Source organism: Schistocerca americana, chromosome 8 (assembly GCF_021461395.2).
Source record: "Schistocerca americana isolate TAMUIC-IGC-003095 chromosome 8, iqSchAmer2.1, whole genome shotgun sequence".
Classification (NCBI taxonomy): domain Eukaryota; kingdom Metazoa; phylum Arthropoda; class Insecta; order Orthoptera; family Acrididae; genus Schistocerca; species Schistocerca americana.
In genome coordinates this window covers 305,752,132-305,777,583 of record NC_060126.1, presented here as the reverse complement: position 1 = coordinate 305,777,583, position 25,452 = coordinate 305,752,132, and the positions used below count along the sequence as shown (strand labels likewise).

General features: G+C 41.7%; 1 protein-coding gene across 3 annotated transcripts in view; it reads right to left on the bottom strand.

The window, feature by feature from the left end:
* Positions 1-25,452, bottom strand: part of LOC124544864 (putative lysozyme-like protein) — a 180,775-nt gene that overhangs the window by 84,810 nt on the left and 70,513 nt on the right. For all 3 annotated transcript variants that reach the window (XM_047123575.1, XM_047123577.1, XM_047123576.1), the window contains exons 8-10: positions 21,560-21,573; positions 13,549-13,645; positions 1,276-1,289 (exon numbers count right to left, since the gene is read on the bottom strand). In XM_047123575.1, coding sequence (XP_046979531.1) covers positions 1,276-1,289; positions 13,549-13,645; positions 21,560-21,573 — 125 coding nt within the window. The remainder of the gene's footprint in view (positions 1-1,275; positions 1,290-13,548; positions 13,646-21,559; positions 21,574-25,452) is intronic.

Here is a 25,452-nt window from a genome sequence, read left to right as displayed (position 1 = left end):
CGCCACTTCCCAGCAAATTTGGGACACTGTTGCTCCTGGGGTATCGGCGAGGACCATTCGCAACCGTCTCCATGAAGCTGGGCTACGGTCCCGCACACCGTTAGGCCGTCTTCCGCTCACGCCCCAACATCGTGCAGCCCGCCTCCAGTGGTGTCGCGACAGGCGTGAATGGAGGGACGAATGGAGACGTGTCGTCTTCAGCGATGAGAGTCGCTTCTGCCTTGGTGCCAATGATGGTCGTATGCGTGTTTGGCGCCATGCAGGTGAGCGCCACAATCAGGACTGCATATGATCGAGGCACACAGGGCCAACACCCGGCATCATGGTGTGGGGAACGATCTCCTACACTGGCCGTACACCACTGGTGATCGTCGAGAGGACACTGAATAGTGCACGGTACATCCAAACCGTCATCGGACCCATCGTTCTACCATTCCTAGACCGGCAAGGGAACTTGCTGTTCCAACAGGACAATGCACGTCCGCATGTATCCCGTGCCACCCAACGTGCTCTAGAAGGTGTAAGTCAACTACCCTGGCCAGCAAGATCTCCGGATCTGTCCCCCATTGAGCATGTTTGGGACTGGATGAAGTGTCGTCTCACGCGGTCTGCACGTCCAGCACGAACGCTGGTCCAACTGAGGCGCCAGGTGGAAATGGCATGGCAAGCCGTTCCACAGGACTACATCCAGCATCTCTACGATCGTCTCCATGGGAGAATAGCAGCCTGCATTGCTGCGAAAGGTGGATATACACTGTACTAGTGCCGACATTGTGCATGCTCTGTTGCCTGTGTCTATGTGCCTGTGGTTCTGTCAGTGTGATCATGTGATGTATCTGACCCCAGGAATGTGTCAATAAAGTTTCCCCTTCCTGGGACAATGAATTCACGGTGTTCTTATTTCAATTTCCAGGAGTGTATTTAATTTCAGCGTATCTATGGTCAGGAAGTCGAGGTGTAAATGTTCGATTAATTCCACTAAGAAATGAAATGAAGGAAATTGGTAATATGTATTGTTACTATACGGGTACTTACGTTTACGCGTACACTTGTCTTCAACAGAAAGTTAAAAGTGGATTTCAGACACATGTAACAGCATAAGATTAAAAAGTATTCACTACCTCGCAAATCGTAAGACAATGCATCACCTACCTATACGAAAATTTCACTCAGTAAGTGAGAATTACAGTTCAATAACAATTTATACCGTATGCCAAGCTCTTAGTGACATCATTCCAGAAATGGTGTGTCCAGTCATGGTGTTGGATGGCTTACCTCTGCTGGAAGGCCTGAAACACAGAATTTTAAACATCACATTAGCAGCTGCTCATGCCTCCTAAAACCAGCAATGTAATGTAATCCTGCTTCGTGTCTCGTCGATTACATGCAAAATCACTCCTGAAACCAAGTCCAGCGTGACACCACTGTACTACACCGCACGATCAAAGAAAGTAGGAAACATTTGTTTAATTTCTTTGAGTAATTTGATCATAATGAGACGCATGTAGTTGCATATTATTACAAAGACAGTGTGCTGGAGACTGTGACACTATTCCTAACCTGACCGCTAGTTATTCCTTTCTGTAACTTTATTTGCACACTATCACATCTCAAGACATCAATCCCATGGTTTTTCAAATGAAACAGAATGGTCCCAGAAACGTTAACAAGTCCCGAGCATGTATGACATATATACACTACTAGCCATTAAAATTGCTACACCAAGAAGAAATGCAGATGATAAACGGATATTCATTGGACAAATAGATACTAGAACTGACGTGTGATTACATTTCACGCAATTTGGGTGCATAGATACTGAGAAATCAGTACCCACGACAACCAGCTCTGGCCGTAATAATGGCCCTGATACGCCTGAGCATTGAGTCAAACAGAGCTTGGATGGCGTGTACAGGTACAGCTGCCCATGCAGCTTCAACACGATACCACAGTTCATCAAGAGTAGTGACTGGCGTATTGTGACGAGCCAGTTGCTCGACCACCATTGATCAGACATTTTCAATTGGTGAGAGATCTAGAGAATGTGCTGGCCAGGGCAGCAGTTGAACATTTTCTGTATCCAGAAAGGCCCGTACAGGACCTGCAACATGCGGTCGTGCATTATCCTTCTGAAATGTATGGTTTTGCAGGCCTCGAATGAAGGGTAGAGCCACGGGTCGTAACGCATCTGAAATGTAACGTCCACTGTTCAAGTTGCAGTCAGTGCGAAGAAGAGGTGACCGATCATGTGACCAATGGCACCCATACCACCACGCCGGGTGATGCCAGTATGGCGATGACGAATACACGCTTCCAATGTGCGTTCACCGCGATGTCGCCAAACACGGATGCGACCATCATGATGCTGTAAACACAACCTTGATTCATCCGAAAAACTGACGTTTTACCATTCGTGCACCCAGGTTCGTCGTTGAGTACACCATCGCAGGCGTTCCTGTCTGTGATGCAGCGTCAAGGGTAACCGCAGCCATGGTCTCCGATCTGATAGTCCATGCTGCTGCAAACGTAGTCGAACTTTTCGTGCAGATGGTTATTGTCTTCCAAACATCCCCATCTGTTGACTCAGGGATCGAGACGTGGCTGCACGATCCGTTACAGCCATGCAGATAAGATGCATGTCATCTCCACTGCTAGTGATACGAGGCCGTTGGGATCCAGCACGGCATTCCGTATTACCCTCCTGAACCCACCGATTCCATATTCTGCTAACAGTCATTGGATCTCGACCAACACGAGCTGTAATGTCGCAATACGATAAACCGCATTCTCGATAGGCTACAATCCGACCTTTATCAAAGTTGGAAACCTGATGGTACGCATTTCTCCTCCTTACACGAGGCATCACAGCAACGCTTCACCAGGCAACGCCGGTCAACTGCTGTTTGTGTATGAGACCACGCCCGGGTTCCCGGGTTCGATTCCCGGCGGGGTCAGGGATTTTCTCTGCCTCGTGATGACTGGGTGTTGTGTGCTGTCCTTAGGTTAGTTAGGTTTAAGTGGTTCTAAGTTCTAGGGGACTGCTGACCATAGATGTTAAGTCCCATAGTGCTCAGAGCCATTTGAACCATTTTTTGTGTATGTGAAATCGGTTGGAAACTTTCCTCATGGCAGCACGTTGTAGGTGTCGCCACCGGCGCCAGCCTTGTGTGAATGCTCTGACAAGCTAATCGTTTGCATATCACAGCATCTTCTTCCTATCGGTTAAATTTCGCGTCTGTAGCACGACATCATCGTAGTGTAGCAATTTTAATGGCCAGTAGTGTATGTAGGCGGAAACGACACATGAAAATTTGTTCCTGGTCTCCTGCTCAATAGGTAGAGTTGTCTGAGACTTGAAAATATCTCTGGAAACATATAATTTCGTTTGATTAAAGAACTAATACCTGGATTTCAGGCAGGATCCTCCCTTTCGTTCGATCCTGAAATGCTATTGCAGTACATTTACATAGCCTCTGCATTTCTGGCCGAGTTTAGGAAGAATACCAAGTGGACTGAGACGTTGATGGGAATTTGGACTATGGAGAGTGGCGCGACAGGGTGGTCCGTGCAGGTGTGTCAAGCAACTGTGACAGGGTGGCGCAGTGGTTAGCGCATTTGCCTAATGAGCTCCTATCCGTGTTTTCTTCCCAGCCTTGGTACAAATTTTCACTCGTCCCTTGAGTATGCATATTAACTCCTTATTTGCCAATTGAATTCATGTGAACCTACGTTGGTGAATTAAAACTTGAGCTTAACCATGAGTTCAGTAGTACAATGCAAATCCCCATTAAGCCCTACCTCGATTTTAAGCTATTATTAAAATATTTATAAATATAATTGAGCATCAACTGAACAGAGTTATACTTGATGCTAATACTCATTCATAAATAAACTGTAGCGCCAAATAAACTGGTATAGGCATGCGTATTCAAATACAGAGGTATGTAAACAGGCAGCATACGGCGCCAGACAACACGCGTCTGGCGTAACTGCTGGATCGGTTACTGCTACTGCAGTGGCACATTATCAAAATTATAGCGAGTTTGAACGTGGTGCTATAGACGGCGCACGAGCGATGAGACACAGCATCTCCGAGGTAGCGATGAAGTGAGGATTTTACAATACGACCGCGAATACCAGGAATCCCGTAAAACGTCAAATCTCCGATATCACTGCGGCCGGAAAGAGATCCTGCAACAAAGAGAGCAACGACGACATAACAGAATCGTTCGACGTGACAGAAGTGCAACCCTTCCGCAGTTCGCTGCAGATCACAATGCTGGGCCATCAACAAGTGTCAGCATGTGAACCATTCAATGAAACATCATCAATATGGACTTTCCGAGCCGAGGGCCCACTCGTATACCATTGATGACTGCACGGCACACAAGGTTTGCTCCTCGCCTGTTCCCCTCAACACCGACATTGGGCTGTTGATTACTGGAGTCATGTTGCCACGTTGGACGAGTCTCGTTTCAAATTGTATCGATGTGTACGTGTATGGAGATAACCTCATGAATCCATTGACTCTGCATGTCAGCAGGGGACTGTTCAAGTGGAGGCTCTGTAATGGTGTGGGGAGTGTGCAGTTGGAGTTATATGGGGCCCATGATACATCCAGACACGACCCTGACAGGTGACACGTGCGCCAGCATACCGCCTGATCACCTGCATCCATTCATGTCCATTGTGCATTCCGACGGACTTGGGAAATACCAGTAGGACAATGCGACACCCCACACGTCCAACTCTTTATGGTATTGTTCTTGTTCTGGGTCACTGAAACTTCAAGTCTCTGTAATCCTTCATTGACGGTGAATGGTCGATTAAGTCATCATTGATCACAACAATAACCTAGCTCAGGCATATAATGGGCACGTTACTCCTCTCTCCTCTAGTAATATTAGCGAACATTTAAATAATGCTAATAATTTTCGTAGGAAAGTTGAAGGAAGATTCGTGCTGAAAGGCTATGGTGTATCAAAAGGCTTTCGGCATTCGCTAGTGTTTGTAACGTATAGTTAAATGTGTTTTTTAACCAAATATACGAATGTCTTTAACAGTACGCTATTATTCCTAAAAATCTCTTTTGTAACAGAAAACAGTTAGCGGGGTGTTAAGTTAAACACGTTTGACACACTTCGTGATCAAAAATATCCAGAGGACTATTAGCTAATGTTAACACGGGATGTGTCTACCCTTCGCTGTTGCGATGTTCTGAACTCAGCTGGTGTGTAATGTCTGGGAAGAAATGACAGTTTGTTCTTCCGCAAGGGCCGAACCCGAATAAGTACTCCGATCAACGAAACAAAATTAAGGGAAGAACTCGTGTACTTGCAAATTCCTATACAGTTGTAGGAAGGAGTGTCATGAACAACATACTGAAATTCCCTACTCGTGGGGCGTAGGCGTGTGGGTGAAGCTTAAATGTCGCATTTTGAAGTTTTTTTTTCTTTTAAAACTCGAAAACAGCGATTTCTAGCGAATATATTTCCCTGTACAAAATCAAGCCACATTACATCACATTCCATCGCCCACGGTATATAAGGCGAATTACAGACTGTTGGTGTAACTTTTTGAAACACCCTGTAGTGCTTCTTTTGCTCGCTCTTTAGTTTGGAGGCCTATAAACAAACGACGTGCGTGACCATAATCCGGCGACCTGCCCCCCTCGCTCTTCTACCATCGACCCCTGCCCTCTCCATCCAGTTACATACAAAGAGCAAAATGTCACCCTCAGTACAGCTCTACTGCGTATAAAAATTTTACAAATCAGTTATTATTTGCTCATTTAATAGCAAGCAATAATTCTTTACCATTAAAACACTACTTTAATAATTCGTGAGTTTTCCATCACCTGCAAGGCGGAAGCAATTACTTTTAGAGAAAAAAATAGGACCTTCTATTAGAAAATTTAATGTAGTTTAATTTTATGCAGAGAAACCGTTTTGCTAGAAACTGCGCCTGTAGAGTTTCTAAAGAAACCACATAGCTCCCTCCCAGGCAAATGCTCGCAACTCAACGATGGGAATGTTTAATGTGTTCTTCGTCAACTTCCTCCACTGCGCAAAAATTAGGCATTGCACGATTTTTCCTCTGTTCGACTATTTTCGCTCTTGTTTGACAGGGCTTAAGTTATTGACGTTGAGCGCTGGATTCTGGAGGTAATTGTTTGTTGTAACATGTCCCAAAGAGCCACTGCGTTTAGATTCCGAATCTAGGCAAACCAATCCATTTCAGGAACGTTACTGTCTACAAACCACTGCCTCACAGATGCGGCCCTATGACGTGATGTATAGTCAAGTTCATATAATCAGCGTCATAGAACAATTCGTTTACTCCACCCAGCACACTATGCTGTAAAATGTGCTTGAATTGTTCCGCAGTTAGTGTTTTCTTAAGCACAGTAAGTGGACTAAGCCCCAATCACGGAGAACAGCCCCATGCCGTACCACGACCTCCTCCATACTTCACTGTTAGCACTACAAATGATGGAAGGAAATATTCTCCAGTAAATATTCTCCAGTAAATATTCTCCAGGGATTCACAAAACCCAAACCGTTCCATCACACTGTGACAGGGTATTGGGTGATTCATCGCCACAAATCACTTGTTCCGAGTCATCAACTGTCCAGTATCGCCTCTTAAGTATGGCTCATAAGTAGCTGCTCGAACATCGCACCATGTTATTTTTAATCCCTGATGGATAGTCATTGTGCCGGGCAGGACAGCTGGTTATTGACGTTGAGCGCTGGATTCTGGAGGTAATTGTTTGTTGTAACATGTCCCAAAGAGCCACTGCGTTTAGATTCCGAATCTAGGCAAACCAATCCATTTCAGGAACGTTACTGTCTACAAACCACTGCCACACAGATGCGGCCCTATGACGTGATGTATAGTCAAGTTCATATAATCAGCGTCATAGAACAATTCGTCTACTCCACCCAGCACACTATGTTGTAAAATGTGCTTGAATTGTTCCGCAGTTAGTGTTTTCTTAAGCACAGTAAGTGGACTAAGCCCCAATCACGGAGAACAGCCCCATGCCGTACCACGACCTCCTCCATACTTCACTGTTAGCACTACAAATGATGGAAGGAAATATTCTCCAGTAAATATTCTCCAGTAAATATTCTCCAGGGATTCACAAAACCCAAACCGTTCCATCACACTGTGACAGGGTATTGGGTGATTCATCGCCACAAATCACTTGTTCCGAGTCATCAACTGTCCAGTATCGCCTCTTAAGTATGGCTCATAAGTAGCTGCTCGAACATCGCACCATGTTATTTTTGATCCCTGATGGATAGTCATTGTGCCGGCCAGGACAGCTGGTTATTGACGTTGAGCGCTGGATTCTGGAGGTAATTGTTTGTTGTAACATGTCCCAAAGAGCCACTGCGTTTAGATTCCGAATCTAGGCAAACCAATCCATTTCAGGAACGTTACTGTCTACAAACCACTGCCTCACAGATGCGGCCCTATGACGTGATGTATAGTCAAGTTCATATAATCAGCGTCATAGAACAATTCGTCTACTCCACCCAGCACACTATGCTGTAAAATGTGCTTGAATTGTTCCGCAGTTAGTGTTTTCTTAAGCACAGTAAGTGGACTAAGCCCCAATCACGGAGAACAGCCCCATGCCGTACCACGATCTCCTCCATACTTCACTGTTAGCACTACAAATGATGGCAGGAAATATTCTCCAGTAAATATTCTCCAGTAAATATTCTCCAGGGATTCACAAAACCCAAACCATTCCATCACACTGTGACAGGGTATTGGGTGATTCATCGCCACAAATCACTTGTTCCGAGTCATCAACTGTCCAGTATCGCCTCTTAAGTATGGCTCATAAGTAGCTGCTCGAACATCGCACCATGTTATTTTTAATCCCTGATGGATAGTCATTGTGCCGGCCAGGACAGCTGGTGGCAGTTTAGAATTCAGGAACGATTCCTTCAGGTGAATTAATGGGATTTTTACAACAATCTTCTGCCATACTCGACGATCCCTGTACGTCAATATATGAGGTCCAGTTGCTGTCCATGCATCAGCACAGCTTTAGAAAGCATCGCTCCTGCGAAACGCAACTCGCCCTTTTTTCACGTGATATCTTGCGAACCATGGATGAAGGGTATCAGACGGATGCCATATTCCTTGACTTCCGGAAAGCGTTTGACTCGGTGTCCCACTGCAGGCTCCTAACTAAGGTACGGGCATATGGGATTGGTTCCCAAATACATGAGTGGCTCAAAGACTCCTTAAGTAATAGAACCCAGTAGGTTGTCCTCGATGGTGAGTGTTCATCGGAGGTGAGGGTATAATCTGGAGTGCCCCAGACAAGTGTGGTAGGTCCGCTGTTGTTTTCTATCTACATAAATGACCTTTTGGATAGGGTGGATAGCAATGTGCGGCTGTTTGCTGATGATGCTGTGGTGTACGGGAAGGTTCGTCGTTGAGTGGCTAGGAGGATACAAGATGACTTGGACAGGATTTGTGATTGGTGTAAAGAATGGCAGCTAACTCTAAATATAGATAAATGTAAATTAATGCAGATGAATAGGAAAAAGAATCCCGTAATGTTTGAATACTCCATTAGTAGTGTAGCGCTTGACACAGTCACATCGACTAAATATTTTGGAGTAACATTGCAGAGAGATATGAAGTGGGACAAGCATGTAATGGCAGTTGTGGGGAAGGCGGATAGTCGTCTTCGGTTCATTGGAAGAATTTTGGGAAGATGTGGTTCATCTGTAAAGGAGACCGCTTATAAACCACTAATACGACCTATTCTTGAGTACTGCTCGAGCGTTTGAGATCCCTATGAGGTCGGATTGAGAGAGGACATAGAAGCAATTCAGAGGCGGGCTGCTAGATTTGTTACTGGGAGGTTTGATCATCACGCGAGTGTTACGGAAATGCTTCAGGAACTCGGGTGGGAGCCTCTGGAGGAAAGGAGGCGTTCTTTTCGTGAATCGCTACTGAGAAAATTTTGAGAACCAGCATTTGAGGCTGTCTGCAGTACAATTTTACTGCCGCCAAATTATATTTCGCGGAAAGACCACAACGGTAAGATAAGAGAGATTAGGGCTCAAACAGAGGCATATAGGTAGTCATTTTTCCCTCGTTCTGTTTGGCAGTGGAACAGGGAGAAAGGTGCTAGTTGTGGTACGAGGTACCCTCCTCCACGAACCGTATTGTGGATTGTGTTGTGTCTAGACAAGACAGCCTAGACACAATGAGAGGAAGCCGAAAGGCACGCGCTAAGCTAAAGCAGGAGGGCGTGAGGTCTGAAACAGGATACGTAATGAATGCTATAAAGAAAAGTACGTAGCTTCTGGAATACTTAACTTTAATCCATCCTTTTGGTACATCTGGAGATTGTGAGACTCTTTAGATACATGCAATGTTACTAATGGCGCCTTGCTAGGTCGTAGCCATTGACTTAGCTGAAGGCTATTCTAACTATTGGCTCTGCTAATGAGCAATGCTTCGTCCATGTAGTCGCTAGCAAAGTCATCCGTACAACTGGGGCGAGTGCTGGTCCGTATCTCGAGACCTGCCTTGTGGTGGCGCTCGGTCTGCGATCACACAGTGGCGACACGCGGGTCCGACATGTACTAATGGACCGCGGCCGCTTTAAAGCTACCACCTAGCAAGTGTGGTGTCTGGCGGTGACACCACAGATTGCGCAGTATGTATGTAGATGTAGATGTAGGTCGGACTAGTCTTGGTTTAGATGTGGGTGTTCCTTCGCGTTCGACATCATAGTCACGGCAGCCGAAGTTAACAACTGTAGAAGGTTACAAATGACCTGGACAACTTTTTACTCAGGTGACATCCAACGCATAGTCCCCGTTCGAAGAAACTGCCAGGTGACTTGGCGCTTCAGATTTGGGTCAGGCAATGCTTCTAGTCGTGTAGATGTCTTTCTCTGGACACCGAGTGCAACCAACATGGATCATTTTGTAGAGTTCAAAGGCCCTTATCTAGTGTATTGCCAAGGTGGTCAATTATAAGCAGCAAGATTCGGGAATTCACGGTGAGACCGTTGCCCGCGAACGTGCTTTTGGTGTTTCACTTTATTACATGATTTTCAGCTCTACAGACGTGTTTTCTGTGCGATCAAGGTTAACGCTGTTGTGCCGATCGAGTCTTTGACCCCTGTACAAGGATTAATCGAGCTATCCTTTGTAGTTTATGTTATGTTCTCCTTATATTACCTCGGCGAGTTGATTTTACATGTTGTTTCTCTGTGTTCTATTTTTGATAACGATTTATGTTTTTGATAATGTGAGCCATCGCATTGCCACAATGTCCCTTGGAGGACATAAGTAACCTTGTTACTGACTTTCGCGTTTGCTAATTGAATAATAACCGAAAGTTACTTCAAATTCTCTTTAATAGTTTTGCATCCAGAAGTTACAAATTATTTTGTTTTCTCACAGTCAGTTCCAATGTAGTCACTTATCTTTTGTCTCAGAAGTTTATCCGAGCACAACTCACTGCGTCTGTTCTCTCTTCAATCGAATCACTATAGTGCTAAACTGCCGTCGGAAAATGAAATATTCGTATCTTTGCATGCATATAAAATTAAATTTGGGATAGGCGTGAGCTGCTTAGAAATTCGAGACACATGTTTCCATCCTGAATATGTTGAGAATGGCTTTTGTGATCCACACTTCTTGTGGATAGATGGTCGGTCATGAAAAGCGCACTATATATCTCCAGAGTCCGCGTTGTCTTTGTGCGGGAGCTCAAATTCACACTTTTTGTTTGTGTTATAATGCCCGACCCTCTTGGTCCTATTTATCATCTCTTAACTGTGTGTGCAAGATCACACTATATTTTCTCGATACACCATGAGAATCCTATAAACTAACGAATATTTCCATCAGAAAAGGGCAGATCGCATTGTGGTTCGTTCATGGGTGAAAATTTTGTTCAAGAAAAGTATTATTTTTAGGGCATGAATACTGAAGACACACCAGTGGCGTACACGCCTTGACTTTAAATAGGAAGCATGAGGCATTCAACCACCAGACGGCATCTCTGGTTCCAGTATTTTACCTCTGTTCGTTGTGTGTTCCTCTACTTCTGTGTCATTAATGAAGATGTTTAGCTTCATACGTCGATCAGATCTCATATCAACCCCACCCCTCTCCCATACCAGGTCTGCACCGTCACCACACTGGTCTCTTTCCTTGATATTCCTGTGATTGCCTCGTCTACTACTGGTCCTCGAGACAAATGGCCGAAGAGACTCACTCTGCTAACGGAAGTAATGGCCGAGTCCAAAAATCTCACCGTTTCACTCAGTTAATTGTTCAGCTTCAGCTTTGTCGTCTACACAGTGATCCGTCTCGTCTCTGTGTGGCACATGTGCAACTGGGCTTTTCAAACTTACAGCAATTCGTCTCAGCTTACAATACGCAATTAGTCAAGAAATTGTTGGTCCTGTTGCACCTTTAAACCATCTGAATAATTATATGCAATACCGATGTATTACGTAGTTGGCCGCGGTGTGCAGCGTTTGCTGTCTGTAAGCCTTATAAAGAACCGTAGGAGTCATTTCTGTACATAAGGAACATTCGATGAAGCCTTATTTAAATATATTGTCTCTTTTATACTGTTGAGAGTATGTTATAAGCCCTCCCTTTCTCTAGACATTTGAAGATTTTACCGTTCAAAAACTGAAGCCAAATATCAGTTTGTGGAATGTCCTTTTCTTAGTGTCACTAAGTCGCAAAGAAATAGGAAACACAACACAGAGGATTTATATATATTTGCAGGCTGAAATTTGTACCAAGGTCAGAATTTGAACCTGGTCTCCTGTTCACCAGGCAGATGCGCTAACCACAAAGGCCCCCTAACACAGCGGCCTAGCGCGTCTCCCTCCTCATCCAAATTCCCATTGATGCCTCACCCATCTCGGTGATAAAATGGCTCTGAGCACTATGGGACTTAACTTCTAAGGTCATCAGTCCCCTAGAACTTAGAACTACTTAAACCTAGCTAACCTAAGGACATCACACACAGCCATGCCCGAGGCAGGATTCGAACCTGCGACCGTAGCGGTCACGCGATTCCAGACTGAAGCGCCTTTAACCGCTTGGCCACATCGGCCGGCCCTCTCGGTGATAAGCACGAGACCCAGGTTCGAATCCCAGCCTTGATACAAATTTTCAATCGTCCCTTCAGTATCCATATACACCACAGATATTTGATAATTGAAGAGATCTCTGGGACCATAGAGGTCCCTTTGATTAAAGTACCATTGCCTGGGTTTCAAGCGAAATGCTAGCTTTCATTCGCTGTTGAGATGATATCCCAATGCAGACGGAGAAACTCAACAACTGTGTTCGGTCTTACGGAGAATACCAAGTGGGCTGAGACGTACTAGGATAATCTGTGCAGTTGTGCAAAGCCACAGAGCCAGGGAGGCATAACGGATACCGTTTCTGCCTAGTGATCAGTGGCCCTAGGTTCGAATCCCGACCTTAGTATAAATTTTAATTAGTCACTTTAGTCTGCATCTACGTATCATAAATGTTTGAGAGTTCAAAACCTCTCTGGAACCACATAAATTCATTTGACTAAGGATTCAGTATAATCAGTTTCAATGTTTTGGGTTATGTGCGCACTCGAAGTAGGAGTGGCTCGAGTAGTATGTAGATGGAGAAAAGAAGGATGGTGGGAAATTTCGACGGTTATTTACAGTCACTGCTTTGCATTTCCCTTCATATGATCCTTTTTTGCAGACTGTACTTGTACCTCTACGCTAGTCTGGTATGGAATTACTGATGTACATCAGCAGGATCTTTATATTGCTACCGTTTCAGATGTGTGATTCATTTTATTTTAATCCTCATTATTATTATCACTCGCAATGCCAAGAGTGGAGGTGGGGGTGGGGGTGAGGGTACCTTATGGCCACCCTTGGAAAGTATTGTAATATAGTGCGGTACACTTTATTTTAAAATTCTGCAAAAAAATTATCATGGAGTCTTATGTTAAGTTTCCATCAAAGTTTCTAATCTTTCAGTTACACAACCGAAAATGTAAGTCTAAGTAGTAGCAATGACCTTTCACAATGAACTACATATTCCACATTTTCGTGCTCAAGATCCTACATACGAATCAGTATCTCTTTAAAAAGGATGTTATGAGAAATTGCCAACAACAATTAACAAAACAGGTATTTTTAATTCTTTTGTGTTGGTTATACAGTACACCCTTCTTCCCCTCGGTAGTACACGTTGTTGAATGTTTGTTGTTAAGTGTGCTACAAGATATTTTATGGCTACACATCTTCTTCAGGAAATATGTTGCTAACATAAGTCATCTTCACTTAACAAATTATTTCCCTTTAATTTTTTTAAAGAGTGGGCGTAAAGTACCACCCCAATCCACTTGACAATACACGTGATTGAAAATGATTTGGTATTTCTACGGTTAATAATTGATGCTAAACACAGGCTGTCGAGACTAATGAACGTACTTGAACCTATTTTAAGACATACTGTTTGCTACAAATCGTACCGAAGATTCCGCCACCAGATGACCCCGATCCACCACCGGTTGATCCAGATCCGCTTTCAGATGATCCTGAACCAGATGAGAAGATGTTGAACGGATTCTGGAAAATAACCAGACATTGGTAGCATGTACTATGTGGAGTATGCGTATCACAATCTATCATGCAAAATAATGTGAAAATATCTGGATCAGTCACTGATATTTCGTAGATGAAAATAATATTATGCTTTTATTTTTAATTTTTGATCGTTTATCACGGAACGTGCATCGAACAGTTGGGATCACAGACATGTTAAAAGAAAGGATGCAATATAGTTACTTTAATAATGAACTGGAAGAGATCTGTATTGAAGATTGGTGTCTAATTTGTATAATTCCGATACATATCATATGTGGAAACGGATTTCTTGATAACGTTATTACTGAAAGGATTCTTTCCATGAAAATATTTTACGTTGATTTGTTACTGCGGATAAGACGTTACTCGACGATTCCTTTGCAGAAACGAAAATCCGGTACAAAACGTCTGTACTAGAGCTGCAAAAGAAACTGAAGTCTACGACAAATTTTGTGGAGAGTGTGATTTGATCTGCTAAAGTGTTTCTGTGTTTATCGCCTTGTAAAGTACAAGTCAATAGGTGGGAAAGGCTAAGGAAATTCTCTAAACAGTTATATGAATAATAGAGTTACAGTGCAAAAACGATTATAATCTTTCATTTGGGTATTGCACCCAACTACCGGGTTGCCACGACGGTGAGACAAAGGAAATGATGAAGGAATAGACACATACATCCTACTGAACAGATTTGCCTTCTCAGATCGATACATAGTCCAACATCTGAAGTTATGAGTAGAAGAAAAACGTTTCCAGCCCAATAAATAATTCAGGTGGAGGTGGGTTCTTTTGATAACTGACACACTACGCACACGTACAACAGCATTTTTTACGTAGAACGAGACAGCCTGGAAATTGCTGCACCTGCCTTTATACAGGTTGACAATCATTGAACTATATGAAATAAAATCGTCATAAGTTCTGATCGGTTTGCGTTAGGACGCTCACACTACATGGTTGGCCGCAGGAGCATGATGGGCATTGTTTAGGTTGGTTTAGCGACGAAGCCTTGTTTCATTTGAGTGGATTCGTCAATAAGCAAACTTGGCTCGTTTAGGTTACTGAGAATCAACATTTCGCTATCGAGAAGTCTCTTTCTTCACCCTCAACGGGTACCTGTGTGGTGGGCAACGTCCAGTTGCGACGTTCCTTGATGGAACGGTGAATACGGAACAGTAAGTGAAGGTTTTGGAAGATGATTTCATTTCCATTATCCAAAGTGACCCTCATTTCGACAATAAGTGGTTCATGCAGGATGAAGCTCGACCCCATCGAAACAGGAGAGTGTTTGATGTCATGGAGGAACATTTTAGGGACGGCATTCTGGCTCTGGGGTACCCGAGGGGCCACTGGAATGGGCCTCGATTGGCCGCCATATTCTCCGGATCCGAACACATGAAACTCATTTTTGTGATGCTGTATTAAAGACAAGGTATACAGCAACAATTTCAAAACCATTGCTGAGCTGAAATAGACATTCAGGAGTTCACAGACAGCATTGACGTTCTGCCACTTCAGCGGGTCATGCAGAATTTCACTATTCGTCTGCGCCACATCATCGCCAACGATGGCACCCATACCGAAAATGTCAACCTAAGTCCAAATATCTGTAGTGACGTTTACGTGCTGAATACAGTGTGTGAACGTCGTGGTTTGCAACTGATATCAGTTCTTTCTTTCATATAGTTCAATAATTCTCACCATGTGTCTACAGAGTGCGACGTTTACGAGACTTATATATCGACATAAACTAAATGAATGCTACCTGTAAAATAATTTATAATAGCATTTTATAATAATGGAGTCCACTAGAAGACCATTAAAAACAATGAAACGTGTAATACAGACACTGATAACAGAACTAATACAGTACATATCGTTTCGCACTTTGGCAATCGGTTCAGTTTGTTCATTATCAGTAGTATAATGCTCTAACAGACTGACGAAGAGTTATATATCGGCAATATAGACAGCTTAAGGACATTTATTTGAACTACAAATTATGTGGAACAGTATATTTGGAGCGTGGATCTGATACTAATAAGTGCACTAGTTAGTGTTCCGTTAATGAGATGTAATGAAGTAAGAAGTTAGAAAGACCTACACAGATCTTGATTCATTGGCAACTGGCGCATTATTAACAGTCTCAGGTCTGTCGTGAGAGTATAAATCCATTCACTGTTCAAATAGGGATAAATGCTGCAAACCCTTTTGTGATACCTTTAACTTCCATATAAAGTCAAAATGCCTTTATGTTCAAAGTTTAAGTTGGCATGCATTAGCTATATTAGTATTAAGGAATGAAGTTTCATGTCATATGGTTGGTTGTGAACTCATATATATTATTTTTAATTATTAGTTAATGAGAAAAATGTACATAAGGCTCCACTGCTGTGTAATTATATTCACAATAAACAACCGAGTTCAGTAACAGCCATTACACTCAGAACGCTGCAAGGCTCAAGATAGCATATGGTCACAATGGAGACGGTGGTGAGAAAACTGACTACGAAAGGAAGTAAGCGAAGGCAGCTTATGAGATTATTGAAATCTTCCAACCATAATGATTATTCCACGAGATTTCAGGACTACAGCTGAATGATGTAACGATCTAGTTGCAATGTTTCGGCTGACAACCAGGCAGTCATCTTCAGCTGTGTTTTAAGATGGGAGTTGCTGATGCACGTCCCTACTACATCTATAACAGAAACTTCTACAGTGGCAATTCGAGTATGTTACCTTGGCATGACCACCCTCTTTTAAATCTGTCATTATTACTACATTTGTGAAACGTTCTATCACAAGGAAAACACTAAGGTACGTACGTAAACATAGTACGTGAGTTTTTCGTAAAACATCGAATACACCTTTTCTACACATACAGGCAGTGTGTTATAGTTACATTTTCATAATACATCTATAACCAGTATGTTACATCTTCATTTTGACAATATTTCTGTAACACGCAATTCAGGTCAGTCAACCCTTACGTCTCTTCTACATTTATAACCTATACATTACAATTTCATTACGTTATAGTAACAGCGCATGTAGCTTACAATCACAAAATTATAAATAATCCATGCAAATTTTTGTGTAACACTACTTTTGGCAAAATTGTGTAGAATATCCCAAATATGAGTGATGTGAAGCAGGGAACGTGTTGAGAAGGTAGCTACGAAACTGCCGAACTGTACACTAATTCAAAATTCAAGGCTCAGTGTCGTATTTAAGAAATATTTCATAGCAAATTTAGATAGTGCTAAGACTCTTCCTATTTATTTCAATTACCGGCATATGTTAAGGGCATTTGATGCAAGAAGTGTTATAATGTGTTAAACAGACATAGATACCTTGATATATCACGTGACTACCTCACATACCTATGATGTTATGAAAACTGATATGTATAGGTGATTTTACACTTAGCTTGATGATAAAATTATATATTTCCATTCAGATTATAACGGACAAACAACAATTAAAAATTATTTAGTGTGACTTCAGAGGTCTGTTCGCATAGATATACCGCTGCAAAAAGTAGGCTCCTGACTGCTTGTAACGTAAATTGAGTTTAATAAAAGATTTATTATTGTAGAGAAGGCATTATTATATAATTCATAGGACAAAGATATACACTGTAGAAGAAAACATAACGAGTAATGCGAAAAGCGAAAGTCGCCAGAAGCTAATTACCTGAGAAATCAAACACTGATGATTACGAAGAACGTGTAATAACTGATGTTGATAAACCGACACTTCATATTATAATTCAAACCACGTTACACAGTTTCCATTACAATGCATGTAAACCGTCATTATCGGCAAAAGAAATTATCATTCATACTCTATGACAAGCGGAGACGTGACTTACAGATGATTTAGCAGTAAAATACCGCGTAAAGAAATTCAGTTAACTGAGTTAGAATTTGGCTACGAAGGTATTCAACTCGTATAGTAAAATGAGTTGTCATATGCTTGACGATGTTATTGCTGTTGAATAGCTACAATCCAGATGTGCAAAAAAATAAAGATTGCATTTGCGACTGATTGCTGAAGTCCATTTCCTGTTTTGAAAAGTACCACAAGTGTTTCGATGGAATCAAACGTAGTAAAATACTGATTGTGGATGAAAGTGGAATTGCAGCCGATTGAATGTGAATCTAATGTACTAAAATTGTAACCTACTGTATATGTTGGAAACGCAGGAAATAACTTAACTGAAAATATAACCAACATGTGAGTTAGCATAATGTACTGAAATTGTAATTACAGTTTGTAGTTATGGAGAAGGTATAAAGAATTGTTATTCTGTCAAAGTCAGCAAACGACTTAAAAGAGCAGTTGAATGGAATGGAGAATGTCTTGAAAGGATGATGTAATATGAACACAGAAAGGGCAATGGAGTGTAATCGAATTAAATCATTAGATACTGAGGGAGCTGTATTAGGAAACGAGGCTGAGTAGTAAATGAGTTTCACTATTTGGGCAGTAAAATAATTGATGGTAGCCTAATTAACACCGAATAGAGATTTAGGTGTTAGGACGTCTTTCCTGAAGTTATTTCTCTGGCGAGTAGCTTTGTATAGAAGTGAAACGAGGATGATAAATAGTTCAGACGAGAAGAGAATAGAAGTTTTTGAAATACGGTTCTACAGAAGAATGCTGAAGGTTAACTATACAGATGATGTAACTAATAAGGAAGTACTGAACAGAAGTGGGCAGAAAAGAATTATATGGCACCGTTTCACTAAAAGAATCGGTAGATGGTACACATTCTGGGACATCAAGGGATTTTCATCTTAGCATTAGAGGGAAGTATCAGAGATAAAAACTACAGAGGAAAGCAAAGAGACGAATACAGTAAGCAGTTTCAAGTGGGTCTAAGTGGCAGTAGTTATTTGGAGGTAAAGATGTTTGCACAGGACAGAGTAGCTGGGAGAACTGCATCAATCCAGTATTAGGATAGATGTCAAGAAAAACAACACAAGCATTTCAAACTTATCAATTGTTTGAAACTTGAAACTTTCTGGCAGATTAAAACTGTGTGCCCGACCGAGACTCGAACTCGGGACCTTTGCCTTTCGCAATTGCTTATCAATGATGCGGAAATAAGTCATAAATGAAACGTTTGTCGGATTCCATCTTCATCTGTGGGTCGCCTTTCGCCAGTTGTATAACTGGCTGGCAAGACGCAAGTTAAAGGTTTGCACCAGGACACTGAACCAGGCGCAGTTGGTACTACTATAATCTATCGGTCCTTGCAGGGCACTAACATGTTCCGAAAAGCCGCATGCGCGAATTACGATTTTTATTTATCTCATATCTCGGGTTCTGTTGATGATAGCGGTGAGAGGTGACGAGTTCTGGATATCCATTATTCTAGCGACCAATTGTATACCTATCGGAAGAACTGTCATACTGTAGCTATGCCACAGTCAAGTGTCAAAAATTTAAACGTTAAACGCTTCCTCCAGTCCAGGCAAATTGAGCAAATCGGTTGCTGCTTTTGAGTTATGTGTGGTCTAGGATGGACCTCAAATGACTTATAAAAGCACTGTCAGTTCATGAGCAGTACCTGAGAAAACCCCAAAAAACCACCAGTTTTGGGTAATAAAGGAACAAGTTGAGGGGATGGTTACGTCTATAATTTCTATTCATGTCAAATCGTCTAAATTTTAACCATGTGTTCTTAAGGTAACGTTCTCGCGAAAACACGACATTTTTTCGTTGTCATTACCTGTTACCGAGAGCCAGAGTTGAGAGTTACCGTACTCATAGCGTATGCACCTAATATCCGGTGCGATGTGTAAATGTTACTCAAATTGACGTAGTAAAGAAATGGTAAGGTTTATGGGGTTATGATAAGGGTTCTGACGTCATCAAACTACGGTTTTAGTACCAAGTTTTTCAGTAATAAAACGTCATGATGCACTTCCACTGCGAGACACTGCCAGTTGTAGAGAAAGAGAGAGGAAGTGAAAAAGATAGATGGGTGGATGGAGACAGCAGGAATGTGAGCCAAAGACAGAAGGGATAGTGATGGTGATTGAGGAGCAGTAGCAGTAAAAGAGAAAGAGATATGAGTGAGATACTAGCAGTGGTAGTTAATGAAAGGGGAGATACTGGAAATGCAAAACGTATGCGTGGAGACCTTCCAACCTACCCCCCCCCCCCCCCCATGACTGACGAACTTACTGATGAAAAAAATTTCCCACATTAACCCATCCCTTACAAACATATATTGAAGTTTCCAGGGCTAGGAGTAAAAATCTCGAACAAACCATCCCAAAACTCGTATGTGGAGAGGAGACAATGGTGATTGAAGGGAAAGACAGCAGACTGTAAGCGAGAAAGAAATTGAGCGGAGGGAAAAGGAATGGGGCAAAGACAACGGCAGTGGGACAGAGAGACGGTGAAAGTGGCAGAGGGGGAGGTAATAGTAAGGCAGAGAGAGAGAAAAAGATGAAGACAGTGACAGTGGGAGAGACAATGAGGGCATAGTTCCAATGGGAGGAACAGGAGGCAGCACCACTGTGCGCGAGATGCTGAGTATTGAGGCTTCGCTACAAAGGGATAATGAGTAAAAGGATTTACAAAGTTCCATATTCAAAGAGTGCGAATGATGATTCAGGCAGTTGGTTTCAGACTTTTCTGTCAGAATCTTTTAAAACGGGCATATTTGGTATTTTTGTCCTCCGTCAGGGCATTTTTGAAGTGGTGCACATTCCTTGTCTAGAGGCTGTAAATTAAAGTACCCCACCGCATTTTACTGGCAGTATATGAACGCTAATTTCATAGACTACAGCAGGAATTTTGATAAGATTTTCACTAGAGGGTACACTGCTTTGCGAGGAAGGTTCATATAATTTATTAACTTTTGATGCAGACTTGCCGAACAATGATGAATTACAGTCCCCCGCCACATTTCTTATGTCCGTATGTGCAAGCTGTTATCGCGGCAGACTGGATCTACCTCCCGCGGGTTGTGGTGTGGCAGTACAGCAAGCGGCTTATGCTGGTTAAATTGTTTAATTTATATGAAAGTGATGATATGCAGTTGTCTGCCCACGTTCTCGGGTTTTTTATCATAAGTCTGCGCTGTAAACGAAATTGGTGCAGCGCCATGTAAGTCGTACGGCCATTGATTTCTTAGTGCTAACCATACAGTCGAGGCGGATCGCTAGTCTTACATAAGCAAAGGCTGCTACATGTTAGGAGCTGACGACGTCCTTTTTAATTTACGTCACTGTTATCGTCTCTGTGTTGAAAAATTAACTTTCTACTCCGTTGTAATGCTTCATTCATCTGATATAATGAGGCAATAGTCATTCGCGTTAAGAAAATCTTGGTCACGTGTCACGCTTCTCTATAGCGTGACTACGTTGAAAAAATGCGTAGGCATATTAAAACATATTAGGATAGTGTGTAGTGCCTATCAAATAAGTAATAAATTTAGTGGACACTGAAAACTTTTCTCTTAAACAGCGACTAGGTATAAGCACATGGGTCTTCTTGTTGTGGGGGATGTATCATTAGTTTTGCTTCTAAGTTAGTGCTAATCCATATTCGACTCCTCTTTCATCAGTTATGAAGATCGAATGAGAAAACTGGAAACATTATTATCTTAGAAGGTTCTTCGTAAGTTATATGAGCCTAACATTCATTTCAACAGCGATGCTTTATACTGGCGCTCAAAGATAAAAATTTATAAATCTGAGTTAAACTAACCATAGTGATGTACATACAAGATACGTATTATACAAGTAGATACTTCCCTGGGTGGGTGCTTTACATTGACACATGGGTCGAATAACGGTCAGAAAGTACTTCAATTTGCGATGAAAATTACTGAAGTTAGTATCAACGTATCTCGTTAGAAGTGAATGGAATTCTTACCGGGAAGCCAGAAACTGAAAAAGAGAGAGAAACGGTGTTAATTGTTAATACACAGTACATTTGGTAGTACATTCTATGTATGTGCAATATTTGGCATAAGAATTAATGACAGTTTACTAAGATTCTCAAAATGTTCTACTAAATTACTCTCTTGCCCTAGTGTCATTCAAAATTTTAGAAAACGAAACAAATAACTTTTTTGTAAATATTCCTGCATTTAATGAAATCCCTAGCAAATGTGGTAAGTCTGGCACAAGTCTCTTCTTCTTTGATTTCTAAACGTAGTTCACAATTCAATATGTGTGCTTAAAGCGGCGAGGAGAGGAAGTGGTAAGGCTGTAACAGTAGTATTCGAATTCTTCACATATCAGATGATTACGAAACGAGTTTAGACCCTGCACTTGCAATACCTGTCATCACTTTACACGTTGAAGTAAATGTTTTATTTTAATTTTCTTTGTTTTTTTTTTCATCTGCGCTGGTATCACTGAGTAGTGCTGTAAACACAGAACGTGAAAAATGTATACCACAATGCACAGTCTTGTTCCTCCATTCAGACTACATAATTTAGCGATACTGTACACTATCAAGCCGAAGAGGAGAATTCTCCTCTCATAGAACTTTTTGTACAGACAAATGCAGCGCAATAAATTCACCTGAAACCCATCATGATATTCCAATGTACATCAAGGCTGGCATATCAGATCGATTTTAATCCGTTCACTTTCATCTCAATGAAACAATTTTCACAAATAATAGTGCATTACTTCCTCTTAGCTTTGTACAGTTTAATGTAATATCAGGTGTGAATCGATGGTTTTCTATCTAATTTATGCAGATAATTAATTTTATCACCTGACTACTCCAACCGTTTCACGTCTCATGCATTAGCCGTCAATTTCACAGCGGAATCTCCAACAGATGGACTGTACGTAATTCATTTCATATTGGGGTTAGTCAGTGAGGTTTGATTTACAGATTTTAAATTGTGTAACACGGATACATGGTTTACACTCTGTACTCACATTCGGAGGAGTGGTTACTGGGAAATGTGACCCAGTAGTTACCACGCTGGACGCCCATACAGGACGGTGGCATTCCAGTTTCCGTCCGGACTTCCGGACGTATGTTTTCTGTGATTTCCACATATTACTTTAGGCAAATATCGGGATGGTTCCTGTGACACGATAAAGATAGTAATCCTTTCACACTCTTGTCCATTTCGAACATTTAATGACTTCTTCCACTATCAGGTGTTAAAGCCCTTCCTTTCCTTCCTTCTCCCCTTGCTTGCGGACTTCAATGAACGTTTACAAGCAACTGTACTTCAAGTAGTTAGTATGAAGAGTGCCGGATCACTAACTGCAGCTGGTAAAGAAGTTACATAGCCTCTTTTGAAGTTGGAGACTTTCAGTCCTTGCTTATACTTATTGTGAAAATTTATTCATTAGACCCAACGGAAGTGGTATGAATACACAGAACACTGAGTTAGTATGTAAAGATTGTCAGCTATTGTCACAAATAGATCTGCGACTGTCTGACATTAACTGTCGGGTTCCATCGAACGTTCTCCTGTCTAGTCTCAGATATTGGTAACCTTTCAGAGCTCAATCCAGATTCCGCCTTCTGTAGAGGTAATTTCTGTCACCTATAGTCTTATGGTAGTGCAATTTTTACAGTCGTTAGTACTAAATGTTAAATGGCTTTTGGCTGTAACTTCTTTAAGGTTCTGTTTAACAATTCTTCTTTTTGTAACGTTAATAAAATAATTGGTACTAATCTAAGAAAGCCCTCTTCTTCACCTAATTGCTGTTGTAAACTGACTTGAATTAAGGTTTCAAAAATTGCAATATAATTAACTTTTCAGATAGGGAAGTTTCGATTGTTTTAAATAAAAGATTGCACACCATTACAGTAATTTAATATTTGATAATCAAATGATATTTTGCAACGGCGATGAATAAATGTATTTATTGTAACTATCGTTTACAGAATTGCCCAAATCCACTGCACACAGTTTCATTTAGTTCGAGCCGTTCATTGAACTTTGTACACACGAAAGTATGTATTTTGTCTTAGGTTCCCTTCTAGACAGCGAGACGGTCAAGACAGAGAAAAATGGAGACCGTTTCAGAAAGATTTATCCAGTTTCACAGTGCACTCCTTTCTACATGAGTGATGATAGAAACCTGGAATAGATTTGAACATGCGGTACGCATAGGGCTAGAAAGTTTTTCATACCGAAGGGAATATTCCATTTTATAATGCTGTATCTCTTACTAGCATGTATATACAACGCTGCAGTACTGTTTACAGTTGCGTTTACGGGTAAAACCTTTAGTATCTTTACACAAGTATTTAACATGTCACCCACAATGCGTGTCAATCGTACAGAAGTAACACAAATTTGTCCCACACTTCTGCAAGTATACACGGTGATTACAGTTAAAGTTGCAGTTCCGAAACGCTGTAAGAAGATGAGCCACTGCTCAGAATGACGTCAAATTTTAACGGAACATTATCTAATAAAGGGGAAACGTTATGGAAACAAAAGAAAAAAGATTTACCAGTAGATGGTGCTGTAAGCGACAGAATATGCAAGATAAATTATGTAGGATACACGGCTGTCTCAGCCTGCATTTGAGGCGCTTGTCTTCACGGTTTAAACACAGGACCACGTGCTGCTGTCAAAGGTCTTACACAAAAACGGTGAACGAGCGCCGGTAGCTCGGCACAAAAGTTCCGGGCAGTGAAGGGCATGAGAAAGTCGTTTGTCCGAAATCTGCCACGAGTCTGGAGAGAATGATTGTTAACTTCGGAGAAAAAGGCTCTTTTCAAGTGCAGCGTGAGACAGGCAGGAAAACAGTTGATCCGACGAAAGTATAAGATATGGCCACAGAATTTCAGGCGGTGTCGAGTGCAATCATACAATTTACAAACAGTTTTCTGCTCCAGAATTTCTTCCCTCAACTGAAGTGGGCAATGGATGACCATGAAACAGACTGTGGACAGACGAAGCCTATTTCCATCTTCAATGGCTTGTCAATACACGAAACTGCAAAATATGAGCTATGAAAATCGGCTCGCAAGTCAGCCGGTACCGGTTCATTCTGCAAAGGTAGCTGTGTGTTGCGATTTGACGGCATCATTTATCATCGGATCATATTTTTCTTATGGATCCTGCGGGTTCTGTTACTTATACTTCTGCTAGTATATGCTATGAGAGTCTTTTGCATACCAACTTCACTCCAACCCTTTAACAGCATGGTTAACAACCAATTTCATTGATTCTTTTTATGCGGATTTTGGCCTCACGGCATTTAAAAACAGATTCATTGATGCTTTTCCTGCGATTTTTCCCTGAACGTGCTACAACCCTGCTGTACTGAACGTGCTCACCTAACGAACAGTGTCGCAGCTGCTGAATACCAAACTTGTTTGGTTTTAAACTGCACAGTATGGTTGGTTGAAACTGCAGCTCAGACCATAACTATCTTACTGAGCGTCATCTGTCGTCTATAGCCAAATCTATTTACATTATGAGACTTACAGCCCCATCTAGTGGGAAGATTTTTTTCCCACGACATTTCCTCCTTCTTCGGTAATTTTTTTTTTCGAATTTGAAGCCATTCTGAGCAGTGGTTATCTTCTTACAGAATTTTGAAACTGCAATTTTACTTGTAATCTCCCTGTATCTTGAGTTACTGCAATAACTGCTGTTGCTGTGCAGCGTGGCAGATGACCCAAGATCGTTTGAAAATTCTTCGCAAAGATGGAGTCTTTAATACATCTCACAAAAGAGAATTAAGCCACGTTCTGTTAGATGATGTTGGAAGCCAGTTACGAAACACACGATTCAAAAGCCCCTTCCACTGTAGCATCTGAAGTGCCAT